The sequence below is a fragment of the Pipistrellus kuhlii genome, unplaced genomic scaffold (genome assembly GCF_014108245.1).
Source record: "Pipistrellus kuhlii isolate mPipKuh1 unplaced genomic scaffold, mPipKuh1.p scaffold_m20_p_17, whole genome shotgun sequence".
NCBI lineage: Eukaryota > Metazoa > Chordata > Mammalia > Chiroptera > Vespertilionidae > Pipistrellus > Pipistrellus kuhlii.
In genome coordinates, this window is record NW_023425482.1 from 4,589,585 (window position 1) to 4,605,216 (window position 15,632).

Genomic DNA, 15,632 nt, shown 5'->3' on the forward strand with positions numbered 1-15,632 from the left:
GTGGTGAGCAGACTGGAGTGGCTATGCCTGGAGAAAGCCCAGACACACAGTTTCCCTTGCCCCTATCTGGTCTGGGCCAGAAGGATGGAAAGAGAGAGGCACTGATGCCCCAGGGAAGACTGATGCTGGCAGTGAACTTCAGCTGAAGAAATCATCTGGAATAACAGCCAAGAGCTGACTAGGACCTGCAACCGAGAGGCTCAGCCCTGGGGCGGCAGAGGAAAGCCAGGCAGGTGGCTCTCAACAGGCCACCTCCTGTATAAAGATGTAAAAAGATAACGTGAAACTGCCATCTGGCAGTTCTGCTGGCAGAACAAAGACCAGCACATTACTTCTGACCTTGGTTTCCTCACACTTAAAATGGGAATGCACCTAACAATGTGTGTAAAAGTTCCCTAATGTAGAAAGCATTTATGAGTTGGTTGGCTGTAAATACAGAAAAACCCAAATAGCAATGGCCTCAATAAGGGTTTCTTTTCTTTGTAATAAAATATTGCTGAATGCAAGGAGCTCAGACCTGGTATGTCAGCAAAGACAGAGGCTCCTGCTAGCTTTCTGCTCCCTGTCCTTAGGGGATGAGTTCCAGCCATCACATTCAAGTTTTAGGCAGGAAGAAGGGAGAAGATGGCAAAGGATTCCATCTGGCATGTGAACCCCCTTTTAAAGTATCTTTCCTGAAAGTCACTCCCAACATCATTCACTTAATATGCCATAAAAACTACCTATCCTTGTAAAGGTAGGAAGTATCTTTTGTCTAGTCCAGTGGTCGGCAAACTCGTTAGTCAACAGAGCCAAATATCAATAGTACCGATTGAAATTTCTTTTGAGAGCCAAATTTTTTAAACTTAAACTTCTTCTAATGCCACTTCTTCAAAATAGACTCGCCCAGGCTATAGTATTTTGTGGAAGAGCCACACTGAAGGGGCCAAAGAGTCATATGTGGCTCTCGAGCCGCAGTTTGCCGACCACAAGTCTAGTCAATTGTCCTCAATAACACTGGGGAAGTGAGTACGGAAGCAAGGAAGAATGGACACTGGGTCAGCAACTTGCAATCCCCATCAGAGCCACTACTCAGGCAGGAGAGAGCACTACCGAAACCTCAACCATGGCTGCAGGGAAGAAATCCTGCGAGAGGGGCCCACGGCCCACTGGCATCGCAACCAACGCCTGCCTGCTGCTTCTCAGCCCTACTCTAGGTTTCCACTTCCAGCAGTGGGGAGGCGGGAGAGGGGGGCAGGGACGTGTTTTTCACACACATTCCTAGATGTAGCTGTCTTTATTTCTGTGACTTAAAAAAGCAATCCTGTGCTTGTCGGAAGGGAAGGAAACCCAAAAGGGTGCCAAGAAATGTTCATCTCAGTTCCAGCCCGAGGCTCACCAATGTTCCAGCCCGTTCTCCCAGGGACCGGAGCCACCTTCCTCCTGGTCAGAGACCATCTCCCCAGTGACTGAGAGCGGGAGGGACTCAATGACTGTCTTGGGGTGCTGACTCAAAGAAGCCAGCCAACAGCTGTGTGGGCCGAGTACTACTTGGAGCAGACTGTGCGGGTGGGGCTCAGACTCAGCAGGTCCCTGTCGCCTCTCGTTCTTCACAGGACACAAAAATGGCAAAGAACCTGGCTGCCTGACCCCAGAAGGGGGTGACACATCAGCCACAGTCAACTATTAGGACTGTCCTCTGGACTTGGCTGAGCAAGCCTCTGGGGACACAGGATGTAGACATCTAATTACATCAACTCTTCCTCAAATGTAAGCACCACCCCTCCCCAGCCCCAGGAAGGCAGTTTCCCTCTAGCCTGTGGCGTAGCAGGGGACTCAGAGCCTAACCCTGGCCAGCCCTCAAGCCACAAGAAACACTGTGCACCAACAGATGGAAGAGGCTCCTTCGTGCTCAGAAAGCAACAGCCACAGGTGAGATGCTGCAGTTACATCAAGTGGCCTAGATCTCCTAACAGCTGCCTCTCAAGATTGGGCCAAGTCCAGACATCAGGCTGATGCAAGACCAGCTAGAGAACTTTTCCCTGTGGGGGGAGTTCTAAATCCGGCCACAGAGGCCTTATACAGCACCCCACCTGGTCAGCCACTGGAGGGCGCCACAAGAGCAGCCGGTGGGACAGAGGCTGCCCCATGGCCAAAGCCTCTCCAGGGCTCCAAGCTCTGTGGGCTCCTACCAACCAGCTCCTACTGCCCCTTCGTGCCTGTGGGGACAACAGTTCCCTGCTATCTTGTCCCTGACCTCTATCTGCACTCATCCCTGAAAAGTTCTGCATTAAACTCCAGTTAAACTGTCGGTAGAAGGAAAACACCAAATCTGCTGTCACAAGACCTTTAGTTGACATGCCCCCCACCTGGCCTCACCCCCATGTGAGGTAAATGATAATAAATACACATCTACACAATACAGTATGTACAAAACACTTCTCTTCACACAGCAGGCAGCAAGCTTCTCACTCAACAGACCTGTATCATCATAGACGTCACCATGCTATCGAAGGCCCTGCAAAGAGAAACAGTCCAATTGAGAGACGAGACCTGGCCCTCCACCCGCTGCCTAGAGGCAGCCTCTGTGGCACTGCCCGAGGCCCACGCCTCTAACATCCAGGTAAGTGAACTTAGCTAAGAGGCCAGGACGTGTGTCCTGCCACACCTGGCAACGAGAGCCTAAGCCTCCTGCCTCCCACTTCCCTTCGGGCTTCCCAAGGTCCCGCCCGCTGGATTTCCGCACAGGGTGGAGGAGCTGCAGTGTGCGAGTGCAGGGCTGTCACTGCCCCAAACAGCCCAGGAGACACAGGCTCTACATAACAGCACTGGCTTCTCCCCCTGGGGCCCAAGATGACCAAAAACACAGCATCACGGGCAGCAGAGGAAAGGCCTGACTCAGGTCACTATAGTGTACTCTTACCTACCAGCTGCAAGAAGCCCCTTGGGAGGTGTGTCTAGAAATGTATGGAATTCCCAGGAGCAGGCTTGGAGTGTGTGAATGCTTCTTTCTGAAGCAACTTCGTGACATTCCAAAATTAAAAGACTATTTGAAGGCTATTTGAAGATATCTGCAATCCAATTTCCTCACCATTCAAGTTCAATATCAAAGACAAAATTAGGCAGCAACAGGAGGATGTTTTCCCAGAAGGCTCCTGTCCATAGGCCTGAGCCCTCACTGAGTTTGTGATGGTGCTCTAGTACCTAGTGGGGGCACATGGGAAACCAAATGGGCAAGCTCTATCCCCCAAGTCCCATCTGTTTTATATGTTTATGGGTGAGAGTTTGCTTGAAAAAATCGAGTTCCGCTGCTTCAGAATTGCTGACTTAGCAGAACAGTGTCCACTGCTTAAAAAGACCTTCCCTCCCTTCCTTTCAAAACCATTGCCTTTTAGCAAGGCAGGGCCTACAAATGAAGGTAGCAAACATGACAGTAGGCCCACCTGGACTGAATGCGGTCCCCTGGGTTATAGAAGGGGTTACACATCACATCTGTGTAGGAGTTGTGCAGCTTCCGGAACATCTGCAAGAAGAGCCAAAGTTTTTAATTCACCTGTACACAGGATTACTGCCATATTTTTTGCCTCTCAACATTTTTAAACAAAAGGAAAACAAACAGCCTCAGGCACCGCTTACAGACTCCCTGCACTTACACTGCGAATCTCATTGTCACGAAGTGCTGTGTTGGAAGAATCCACCACCATAACGAACTTCACCTTGGAGTTGGTCACATAGCCATATCTGCACAGCTGGTTAGGGAACAAGCTGTCAACACAGGGCTCTGTGACAAACATGAAACAGCCTCACTGGAAAGTGTGAAAGCAGAGGGCCATCTGTGCACGCCCTGGCTCCAGAGCCCCTTTGGAGAAACCTTGCATCACAGGAAATGCCCCAGGCTGGGCCTGCCTGGCTGGGTGTGACTAGACACCTCCTGGGGGCAGCTTCTGGTGTTTACTAGAGAAGCAAAGGGCAGGCAACTAAACCCCATCCTGATTCCAACTCCCAAAACTATCCTGCCCAGGTCTTGGCCCCTCCCCCCCTTTTTTTTGTTTTGCATATTACCTTTTTATTGTATAGGGTTATGTAGGATACAGATTCTAGAGGCTGAGATTCAAGAATGTCCACAGTCCAGTCCAAGCCTACTTGCTACAGGAGTCACTGTGTTTTTGCCCCCCTTATGAATCAATGCTTAGCTTGTAGTGTTAACTGGTAAATTAGCAATTTCATGAAGGACAAATCCTGCCTGCAGTGTCTACACCTCGAAAGGCCACTCCCGGGCAAGCATCACTGTGGGCAAGCTATATTACTGCTTGTGGGAACATTTTTTAACTCCATGGGTCTCAAGCCATCTGCCCCAAGGGCGTGGTCAAGATTTTATAGTGACTTGTGGGGCTGCGCCTGACAATGAAATGAGTGAACCGATCATTCCTTGCTCAGAGCTGGTGGCTCCGCTGAGAAAGAAACCCTTGCAGGCATAAAATAGGAGCTTCCCCAGCTCTCCTGTAAACCTGACAAGGTCACAATTCTCCAGGTAATTCAAGCCTGGCTTTTCCCATATTATCCTCCTAATTAAAGGAAAAAAGGGCAAAATTCAATTAGCCTCAAGCTGCCCTAATCCCCCCTGGGCTAAAAGCCCTCACCGTTTTTTTCTTTTCAGGTGATGGTACAAAATGCCTTTCAAGGTTATCTGATCCTACAGTACATCACACAACTTCAGGCAGAATCCCGGATTCCCGCCCTGTGGGGAGAAGCCCGCTGCCAGGCCCCTGCCGGCTGTAAGGATACACCTTGTAGTCCTCTGTGGGGTACAGCAGGCCCAGGTAAAGCTCCCTCTGGTCCACCAGGGCCTTCCCCATTGCAGAGATCTTCTCGTCCACCACGTCCAGGGACGTGTGCACCATGTAGTGGAACTTCAGCTCATTCTCCGTGGGGACACTGCGGATGTAAAGAGGGTAATTCTGCAAGAGAGGATGACGGCAGCTGAAGTGATGTGAATCCTCTCTGTGTGCACCGATTATGAACAGGAGGCCAGAGCACTTGGGGGGGAGGACCAGCCAAGTGCCAACTAGCCACAGGAACACACTCTCATTCTCTAGAACCCGTTGGTTACTTTTCCAGGCTGTTGTGGGCACTGCCCTATATATTGTCTGCAAAGGGGCATCTCTAGGATGGGCAGAAAAAAAAGATGGGTTTGAGCCCAGTCTGACAACTAACCTGTCACCTGGACAGGTCACTTCCCTCCCCTGTGGGGCCCAGCCCCAGCCTGCGCTCTCCTGGCCCCATACTACTGGCTGTTTCCTGATACACCGCCTCTTGCAATCTCTTCACCTTAGAAGAGGCACTGGCCTGCCCTCTCACTAAACTCTTCCGGGCTCGGTTCAAACCTCCCTCCATCTCTTCATATCCATTTCTGACCATCTTGATCTCGGCGTTAACAGCATCTTCCTGGGGGGCTTCCTCATGTCACAATTCACTGCTTCTGTCCCTTGCCTGGCGCTGCCCAGATACAGAGCACACTACACTGTCCCTTCTCTAATGGGGCTGACATTCGGTGGAAGCAGTCGCCAAATCCCACCAACAAACGAATACCGTGCTGTAGCTAAGAAGGAAGCCAGCACTCAGGAGCTTCAAGGCAGGAACGCCTCATAAGCCTGATCTCACGGAGGACACAGAAGGGCACTGTAATAGGAGCATGTGGACAGCTACCCAGCTCAGTGTCAGGATTCAGACACAGCTTTCTAAGGAAGTTAATTAAGCCTATAGTGTCCAGAGTGGAAGATGAGGAAAGGGGGTTAAGGGGAGAGGAGTTCCAGGTGCAAAGGCCAGAGGTGAGAGGGCAGAGCCTGTCACGGAGCTGCAAGTAATCCCGTTGCTTTGGAGTGGAGGGTGTTCTATATGGAGGAGGGGAGGAGGCGACCGGGTTATTCAGACAGTAGCAATGAGAAGGCACTGGAGAGGCTTTAGGCGGGAGCGTGACACGATCTGATTTGTTTTTAAAGCAGCAAGCACTGACTGCTATGTGTGGTGTCTCTCGTCCGAGTGGGCGACGGCGTGGCCCGGATGTGCGGTAGAGCAGGATGGAGAAGTGGGCGGCTGGCTCGGGGGGCGAGAAGGGGATACCGGAGGGGGATGGGGGGAAGTTGCGGGGTAGAGATGGGGGGCGGGATCCCGGGCCGAGCCGGAAAGAAGGGCCCAGCTGGCGGGCGCCCGGGGATGACGCCTGCGCAGCTGCGAAAGCGGAAGTAGGCGGCGCCTTTCCGGAACCGCCCAGACGCCGTCCGCCCCGCGGAGTCCGCGGGCTGGTCCCTCCGGGACCCTCGGGGTAGGGAAGTGGGAAAGCGGAGGGCGAGGGCGGGACTGTGCTGGGGTACCGGCGAGCGCCGGAGCACTGCGGCGCCGCCCGCCCGCCTGCGTACGCACCTCCTTGGCGATCACCGCCACGCACACCGCCATCTTGGGAGGCCCGGTCGGCCACGTCACGTGACCCCGCCCAGCCGGTCACGGGACTGCCCGGGTCCCGCCCCTCCAGTCACTCAGCCAGCCTGGCCCCGCCCCGTCGCTCCCGGAAAAGCTGCCCTCCGGGTCCCGCCGCTCGCCGGGGTTCTGCCGCGCCCGGCGTGGTTGCCATGGCGGCGGTTGCTGCGGCGATGAGGTGGCGGCTGCTGCTAGTAATGGGTGCAGCGGTGCTGGGCACCAGCGGCACCCCACAGCCACCCAACATCCTACTCCTGCTCATGGATGATGTGAGTGCGGGCTGGGCCCCGGAGACGCAGCGCACAATGCAGCAGGTGGGGGTGGCCGTGGGTGGGGGAGTCCCGTGAGAGGAACCGGAGGCAGCCAATCAATGTGACTCTCTTCAGCCGGTGAAGGGGGAGTAGGGAAGTCCAGACTGGGAGAAGATCCCTTCTGCATTATTATTCCCTTTCTTGCCCCTCCCGCTCTGGAAGGGTGAAAGGGCAGCCCAGATCAGCTGCCGCCCTCAGCAGGTGAGGACCAGTCTCGTAGCCTTCCCTGCTCAACTCTGCCCTCCCACCCAGAGCGTCCAAGGGCAGAGAAGGGAGTGACAAGCTGACCGAGACTGAGACTCTGCCTGTTTAGAAAGTCGATTCGCTGCACCTGCCCTATCCCAGAGCTGCCCCTGCCCACCTGGGCAGGTATCTCTGGCCCTGTTGAGAATTCTAGTCAAAGGTCAGGTCTTTAGCTGAAGTGGAATAATATACCCCATCAGGTGTGTGTGCAGCCCCAGGCGCAAGGTCACACTTACAGGTCAGCCCTTTGGAGAGTAGCAAGGCAGCAGGATCCTGCATGGGAGCAGAGTGGTTCACTTGTCCCTTTGCAACTCTGCCCCTGTGCACCTTTCCAGACCGGAGTGAAATAGGAATTCTGGTAAAGTAGGGGTGCAGACAAACTTGGGTTGGAGATCCTACTCGCCTGAGCTTGGAGAAGTTACTGAGCTCTTAGAGCCTTTGTCCTGTCCCTCCAGCTCTCCTCACAGTGATGTGAGGACAGGCAGGGCAGAGGGCAGGCTGTGATGTCAGGTCCTGTAGTATGGTCACAGACAGTGTCCTAGCTACAGCTCCTAAAGCTCTGGGAGTGAGAGTGGTGTCTGTGGAGTGGTCATGAATTAAATGCTTGGGGCCCCGCGTAGGTTCAGGATGAGTTCCTCAGAAGGCCAAGATGTGATCAGGGGCTGAAACCTTCAGCACAACCCTGACCTCCAAGGAGGGAAGAGTGAGTGGCTGGAGATTGAGTTCCATCACCAGAGGTCAATGATTCAATCAATTGTGTAACAAGACCTCCTTTTGGGGGGGAAGAAAAAAAACACACTAAACAACAGGAACACGTGGAGGAGCGGGAGAGAGTGGGGAGCTCCTTACACCTTCCCCATACCTCAGCCAAGGCACCTCTTCCTTTATAACCTTCCTTTATAACTGTAATAGTAAGTATAGCACTTTCCTGAGTTCTATGAGCTGTTGTAGCAAATTGTGGAACTTGAGCAGGTCTGGACTCCCAACTTATTGCAGGTTGGTCAGAAGTTCGGGAGGCACAGGACTTGTGGCCAGCTGAAAGGGTCAGTCATGTGGGACAGAGCCCTTGACCTGTGGGATCTGAGACAAGCTCCAGGTAGCGGCAAAACGGAACTGAATTGTTGGACTCCAGCTGGTGCCCAGGAAGTTGGAGAAGTGACTGATGGGGAAATCCCCACAGTTGGTATCAGAGTGTTGTAAGTAAATATAGCTCAGAGTGCCCCAAAGGCCAGCAAAGATGCTCAGGAGCCTTTGGACGAAGGCCAGGAGCCTCAGGTGGCTGTCGGACAGCCCTGGCTGGGCTGGATGGAGAGGTGCCGAGTGTGTAAATATACTCAGACTTTGAAGACTCAGTACAAGAAAAAGAATGTTTAAAAAAAAAAAAAATCTCACTTTCCCTGGCTGGTGTTTCTCAGTGATTAGAGCATCGATTCCCAGTCAAGGGCAGGTACCTGGGTTGCAGTGCATGTTTGATCCCCAGACCAGGCGCACGGAGGCAGCCAATCATTGTGACTCTCTTACATTGATGGTTCACTCTCTCGCTTTTCCTCCCTCTCCCTCCCTTCTACTATCCCTAAAAATCAATGGGGAAAAAATATCCTCAGGTGAAGATTAACAACAACAACAAATCGTACTTAATTTTTTGTTATAATAATTATTTTTTTATTATGAAGAATTAATAACATTCAGATGAACCTGAAAAGATCGTAGAAACCCATCCATAATTCCACCACCCAGAGATAACACTGCACATGCTTATTTTTAGTCTCATAAACTCCTCAGGTGATGACGGCTTCTACAGCAGGTTCTGCAGCCCTTCAGCTGGTCCATCCTAATGAACAACACGTTAGTCTTGGAAATGCTTGCTTTTGGTTCAATATTCAGTCTTCTCAAAGCTCGAGTCCCTGTCAAGGCAGTCCCTTTTGAATGGTGAGACTCGAGCTGAGTGCTGTGTCTGTGAGGTTGCTGCCCCTGCCCCTTCTCTCCAGGGTGGCAGTGGGTGTGTGAAGCAAGTCATGTGCCCTCCGGACTATTGAAGGTTTATTGTAGTGATAACATTTTGGGTATACATGCATACTTCAGAGATTTTGCAGGTCTGGTTTCAGACCCCTGCAACAAAGCAAGTCTCGCAATAAAGCAAGTATCCCAGTAAAGTGAGTCGTGACATTTTTGCTGGTGGAGAGTCATGCCTTCAGTTTATTAAAAAACAAAACACCTCTGAAGCACAATGAAGCAAAGTGCAGGTAAAGTGAGGTATGCCTGTATTGAGTTAAGTAAAGTAAGCTAGCCCTCATTTGTCTTTCTTTTTGCCTTTTTCATGAGGCTGCTAGAAAGTGCAAACTTACACAGGGAGCTGCTGTGTATTTCTGTTGGAAATGTCGTTTAGGCCGTGGAGGTTCTGAGTAGTGGAGCATGACCAGCACTGGGAGTATTTCTGCTCTAGAGGGGCTAATGTGGGGAGCCTCCCTGCTTGGGTGCCCCGGGGTGGGGTAACAGGAACCGAAACAGTGGCCAGGAGCCCCAGTGCTGGGCCTCTCCGGTGCAATTTCCTTCCTGTGGCTTTGGGCTTCTCTGGCAGCTGAAACCAAAGAAGCCTGGAAGACTTTTGCCCTGGTCAGCAAACGTGGACAGGCCAGGACTTTTTGGTGGGAAATAACAGAAAATACATGCAAATTGACTTATATAAACTAGGAAACCAAACTCCCGTGACTGTACAGCCTGGGGCAGCCTTGACTTCAGGCAGCGGGATCCAGAAGCCCCTTGCTCTGTGCCCTCACCGGCCTTTATGGTCAGCAGGCCCAGGGAGAAGGCGCACTACCATGAAGACCCGGTTCGTACCCCTGAGCCAGGCTCACTGTCTGGGTAGGGGTCTGCTGGCCTCTGGAGCCGAGGCCTCTGGCCAAACAACCCCTCAACTCCCGCCCCAGAGCCAGGCAGGGAGCAGGATGGAGGAGGCAGGCAGACCCTTTCATCCAGGTGGCACCTTATAGAAATGAGAACATGGGCCCCTTCCCATGCTCTAGCTCCCCCTCTCCCCTCCCCCCCCCGCCCCGTGAAAACAGAGTGAAGGCCATCAGTAAGCGGACTCTGAGACCTTGGGAGCCTCGCCAGCTCCTCAGTCAAGAAAACAGCGAGTGTTTTGATCTCACGCAGGATCTCTCCTCCTCCCCCTGTATGCCATTTTTCTGTTTTCCCTTTTTAAAATCCTGGCCAGAGGATATTTTTTCCACTGATTTTTAGAGAGAGAAGATACCTCAATGTGAGAGAGACACATTGATTGATTGCCTCCCACACACACCCTGACCCAGGCTGGGGACTGGGGCCCAGAGCCAGGAGTCAAACCTATGACCCTTTGGTCTGAAGGCTGATGCTCTAACCACTGAGAAACCGGCTGGAACATGTTTTTGTGTTTTCAGCATTATAAAACCTCGTGTTGGGAAAGTCTTGGGTGACAGTGAAACAGTAGCACTGGCTGGCCACTCCTAGTGCAGTGGTCGGCAAACTCATTAGTCAACAGAGCCAAATATCAACAGTACGACAATTGAAATTTTTTTTTGAGAGCCACATTTTTTAACCTTAAACTTTTCTAATGCCACCTCTTCAAAATGGACTCCCCAGGCCGTGGTATTTTGTGGAAGAGCCACACTCAAGGGGCCAAAGAGCCACATGTGGCTCGAGAGCCGCAGTTTGTCGACCACGGCCCTAGTGCATCTGCAGGCCAGATAGGACTTAGTGACTTGATCGGTGGCAGCTGGTGCAGCAGTAAATTTCACTGGTCGGCCGCCACCAGTGTACATGTAAGTCCTAATAAACTCATGTCTCTTACAGCCAATCCTCCAGGCTATTTCTTTGGGATCCACAACCAATACACTGAGGTTTTCAGGGACCTCAGCACTTTGCATAACACACCTGATGAAGGTAGGGATAGCATCTGCTCCTTATCCCCAGGGTGTCCTCAGACCCAGGACAGGTCCTGGGAGACATGCATTGAATGGGTTTAGTAGACGTGTCCATTTCTTCAGTGGACCTGACTCAGCTCTGTCCCCCAAGGCTGATGAGGCCAGGGTCAGGGGGACACAGCTCCCTCCTGGGTTATTCCAGCCCAACCGGGCCAAGACCATTCCTGCTTCCGAGGACCTGGCACTCTGTGTCTCGGTTCCTTATTTGCAAAAACAGTTCTAAGAAGGAGCACTCTGACTACTGAGGAAGTTTAAAGTCAAGCTGCATGCACGCCAGCTTCACTGTGACCATGGTGGGCCCATCAGGCAGGTGCCCCCATCCTCAGTGTGAGAGAGAGACATGGATTGATTGCCCCCGGAGCCATCAGTGGAAGCCAGTCCTTCAATGCATGTGTGTCTTGACAATGATCCCTTGTAGCCAGCAGCGACTGATTCTTGCATTCCTCCAAAGCCTAGAGATTCTAAGTGAAAGAAGGGCTGAGAGCAGGAAGCGAACTCTAAGTCCCGTGACTTTCGTTCCCTGTGAACATGGAAGGTCATGTGGAAGAGAGAAGAAGATACTAAATACTGCTTGTGAGATGATTTCACGTATTCCTTAATAACTGCCAGGTGGATATTAATATTCCTATTTTTGTAACTAAGGAAGCTAATTAACAAGTAATAATAGAATGCTGTTGAGAAGACGAGTTAAAACAGTGGGCCAGTGACCGCTGGCCTCAGAAAGGCCTACCTGTAAGCAGGTTGGCCCTTGCCTGGCATCTGGAACCTGACATATGGGGAATATCCCATCATTCCCCAATAAGAAGGCTCCCTGCACCTACATTGTTTATGTAAACATGACACATTGAGTACCTGCCTTCCTCCTGGAACTTTGGTGGGTGCCAGGCAAGAGATGCCATGTGACCAGCCCCTTTGCCTCTCTTGTTCCTCCAACCCAGGGCTTGCTCTGCCTAGAGAGACAGCAGCCCCCTTGTGCCTGAGCGGACAAGTCCACACTTGGGGTGGTGAGGGGATAGGGAAAGGAAGGAGCCTCAAGCAAGCTGTGCCCTCTCAGCCTGCCCTGGGGCTCCTGCTAAGTCATCAGATGCTACTGAGGTGCTTTTCTGCTCCCACAGCCCCCAACCTGGGCTCGTAGGCAGTGTCCCTGAACATGCAAAATTTCTGGCACGTTGTCCCTTCTCCACCCACGAGCACGCCACCCTCCTCTCTTCTGTTGGCTGAACCTCTCTTCCGGTACACATTTCCTTTCAGCTCCTGTTGTTACCACATGGAAAAGCCATCTCAGTGACTTCAAAATAAACCATCTCCAAAGAAATCCAAAGCTCAAAGTGCCAAAACCAGAACCCTAAAGCCATAAAGGCCTTTGAGAGCAGATAGCAGGTCCAAAGGCAAAGGCCCTGAGTGGGCTCTCAGACCCCCATGTGTCAGCCAGCTGAAAGCTAGGACATGGGAACAACGGAAGGAGCAGTGCCTGGGAGAAGCGTGGAGGCCGGATGTCACCTGAGGCAGTGTCACCCCCTGGGCTCACCCTTATGGGAAGGATGGCTGTATAACCTATAATGCAGAGAAGGCACATTAATAATTGCAGTCAGACAATAGACCTAACTGGACGGTCCTGGTAAATCTGCATGGACAGCCATCATTTATGACCCAGAGTTGCTAAATATCTTCATGAGATGACCTGGCCCAACTCTATACAATGTCTGCAGAATCAACCCAGTGTCTTCCAGATTTTCCAGGTCAGCGTACTGCTGTGTCCAGTCTTAGGGGAGCACTTTCCTCTAAGTTCAGACCCTTGTCCTTTCATACAGGCCTGAGATTCTTGTTGGCTGACTAACCAGAGTCCAGGGAGTGAGAAGAGCTTCAAGAGGCCCCTAGAGCTGAACCTGGTTTGACTCAGTGGATAGAGCGTCGGTCTGCGGACTGAAGGGTCCCAGGTTTGATTCCGGTCAAGGGCATGTACCTTGGTTGCGGGCACATACCCAGGAGGGGGTGTGCAAAAGGCAGCTGGTAGATGTTTCTCTCTCATTGATGTTTTTAACTCTCTATCCCTCTCCCTTCCTCTCTGTAAAAAATCAATAAAATATATATTTTTTTAAAAAGAGGCCCCTGAAGAAACGGGGAACCACTGGGTCTTACCCGGCCTCAGCAGAACACAGATGCCTGCACCTTTCTAACTGTTCTGTTGAGACATAGTTCACGGTACATGCCATGCACCCAGTTAAAGTGTACAATTCAGTGATTGCTAGGATAGTCACAGCTGATTGTGCACATCGTCACAGTCAGCTTCAAGTCCTTCTCATCACCCTAAGAAGGCCCCGTCCCCACTGGCAGTCACTGCCTGATCTCCTCCCTTGGCTCCTGGCAACTATCAGTCTGCTTTCTGCCTCTGTGGATTTGCTTTCTCTGGGCATCTATAATAATAAAAGCACAATATGCTAATTAGACCGGACAGCTGGACAACCTTCCGGATGAAACCAGGGCTTCAAGGGCCGAAGCAGCTGCTGAGGCTGTGAGGGCCGAGCCCCTTGCACAGATTTCGTGCATGAGGCTCACCCATGTTGTAGCATGTGTTAGTGCTTCACTCCTTTTTGCGGCTGAGTGGTATTCCGGAGTTTGGATGACAAGGGTGTTCGTCTATCATCAGCGGGCACTTGGTTGTCTATACACTTTGGCAACTGGGAGTAGCACTGTTGAGACATCGTCTGTTCCTTCTCATGTAGACACATGTTTTCAACTCTGTTTCGGGGACACCCAGGAGTGGAATCACTAGGTCAGATGGTCATTTCGCTCTGGTTTGGTGCTCAGAGGGAGTAATGTGTCACTCCTGTGAGGGAAGGCCCGCAGGTGCAGCTGGAGGCTGGAGCAGCCTAGGTCCCCGGGGCCTGTCCCGCAGCTAAAGCTCCTGCCCCTTGTCTAGGAGAGGGGAGCAGTTAGCCACTGTGAAAGTGACACCTGGGACTCATACTGAGGCGAATCTAAGGAGACCCAGCTTGGAGGGACCTCATCACAGTTTGTCCAGGCTATATGTCCATAGTGTGCGTATTACTTTTCCTGGAGCATAACAAATTACTACAAATTTGGTGCCTTAAACAACAGAAATCTTTTCTTTCCCAGCTCTGGAGGCCAGGGTTTGAAATCCAGAGCTGGTTTCTCCTGAGATTCCGAGGGAAGATCCTTCCTGCCTCTCCCGCTTGTAGATGCATTGCTCCAGTCTCTGCCTTTGTTGTCTCCCTGTATGACTGTGTCTCCTCCTCCTCTATGGACACCAGTCATTGGACTTATAGCCCAGTACGACCTCATCTTAGCTATTTACATCTGCGCTTCCAAATAAGGCACGTTCACAGCTTCTGAGTGGACATAAATCTGGGAGCCACTATTAACCCAGGGCCAGACAGTTAGACATGTTGTGTTTACTCATTGCTCACCTGATGGACACTGGGTGTTCCCTTTGGGCCATCGTGCACCATGCTGCTGTGCACGTGCATGTGGTTTTGTGTGGAGCAGCTGGGTCACATGGCCACACTCCAGCTTTGTGGGGAGCCTCTCACTTGATGTTCAGTCTCAGTCTGCACAACACACTTATGAGGCTTCTTCTCTATGTGGAGACTGGGGTGGAGGTGAGCCCCAAAGCTCAGCTGCCACCCATGCTCCCTGTGCCCAAGCCAGGCATTGGGCTGTGAGGGAGCTCTGTGTCACGGACCCCAAAGATAGGGGGAGGTTCAATCCTCCTCCATGCTTTTTTCTGCAGATGGGGTGGGGTGACCTGGGAGTATATGGAGAGCCTTCCAGAGAGACCCCGAATTTGGACCGGATGGCCGCTGAGGGCATGCTTTTCTCAAACTTCTACACGGCCAACCCCCTGTGCTCACCATGTAAGTCAGGGCTGGCCTTCGGGCACAGGGAGTAGGCAGGGGAGTTGGGCATAGCAGGGGAGAGTGGGCATGGTGCAGCATGGGGCCAGTGTGGGGAGGGGTCTGGCATGAGGAGCGGGCTGCCCTGACAAAGGTGTCGGCCTCACCACATTTCCCTGAGGGAAGTGTGGGCCTTTCTGTTGGCTTCCTGGCACATTGGGTCCCAGGCTCCTTGTGTGGGCATGGGGCCGTAGGCCACTGAGAGCCTGTCCCCTCTAAGGATCCGTGAGAGGCCAAAGTCGCTGCATGGGGTGGTGCTAATTCCAGGTGCTGAGTGCTGAGGCTTGTTCACTGCTGCTCAGGGGCTTCTACATGAATGCTGACCTTAAGAAGAAAAGCAATGCTGGGTGGGGAGCACACGAGGGGCCATTGGGACCCCCATCTCAGGGTCATGGGAGCCGGGCAGAGTGATTGCGGAGACGCTGAGCTGCAGGGCCTGGCCAGAGCTCCCCGGTGACCGGCCTCTGAGCCCATCAGTACAGGGGAGCTGTACTGCCCACCCAGCTCTAGAGACTGGAGGGGACTTAGAAGCTCTGAAGAGCTGGCCACAGGCCTGATGCATGCGCATTCTCATCGTGTTTCTGGGTTTTTTGCCTCCATGCAGCCAGAGCGGCCCTGCTCACAGGACGTCTGCCCATCCGCAACGGCTTCTACACCACCAACGCGCAGGCCAGGAACGGTGCGTGCGCATTTGGGCTATAAAAGGTCTGGGAGGCCGAGGACCCGAGGGGATAAGGGAGGGGCCTATGTCA

General features: G+C 52.4%; 2 protein-coding genes across 4 annotated transcripts in view; one reads left to right on the forward strand and one right to left on the reverse strand.

Moving 5' to 3' along the window:
- Positions 1 to 2,315: 2,315 nt before the first annotated feature.
- TRAPPC2L (trafficking protein particle complex subunit 2L) lies at positions 2,316 to 6,520 on the reverse strand. Of its 2 annotated transcripts, none has more exons than XM_036440928.1 (5): positions 6,400 to 6,520; positions 4,765 to 4,914; positions 3,633 to 3,720; positions 3,423 to 3,502; positions 2,316 to 2,497 (listed from the first exon to the last, which is right to left on the reverse strand). In XM_036440928.1, exons 2-5 carry the CDS (start codon positions 4,878 to 4,880, stop codon positions 2,452 to 2,454), a joined length of 330 nt encoding a protein of 109 aa, XP_036296821.1. In that variant the 5' UTR covers positions 4,881 to 4,914; positions 6,400 to 6,520; the 3' UTR covers positions 2,316 to 2,451. The 2 variants fall into 2 exon arrangements, with proteins under 2 accessions (XP_036296821.1, XP_036296820.1); XM_036440927.2 differs by having other exon boundaries at positions 4,765 to 4,937; positions 6,400 to 6,502.
- The window catches only part of GALNS (galactosamine (N-acetyl)-6-sulfatase), a 29,395-nt gene continuing 20,261 nt past the window's right edge, over positions 6,499 to 15,632 (forward strand). Inside the window, exons 1-3 of one of the 2 annotated variants that reach the window (XM_036440908.2) lie at positions 6,499 to 6,722; positions 14,718 to 14,841; positions 15,485 to 15,559. In XM_036440908.2, the coding sequence (XP_036296801.1) occupies positions 6,606 to 6,722; positions 14,718 to 14,841; positions 15,485 to 15,559 (316 nt within the window). In that variant the 5' untranslated portion in view covers positions 6,499 to 6,605. The remainder of the gene's footprint in view (positions 6,723 to 14,717; positions 14,842 to 15,484; positions 15,560 to 15,632) is intronic. The other variant, XM_036440910.2, reaches the window with a different exon arrangement.

Excerpts from the sequence above, each read along its gene's own strand:
- TRAPPC2L (XM_036440927.2), bottom strand. The coding sequence starts at position 6,432 with ATGGCGGTGTGCGTGGCGGTGATCGCCAAGGAG. Across the intron at positions 3,503-3,632 it reads GTGACAATGAGATTCGCAGT|ATGTTCCGGAAGCTGCACAA; the intron begins GTAAGTGCAGGG and ends CTCTTCTTGCAG. Across the intron at positions 2,498-3,422 it reads GGGGACCGCATTCAGTCCAG|GGCCTTCGATAGCATGGTGA; the intron begins GTGGGCCTACTG and ends TTCTCTTTGCAG.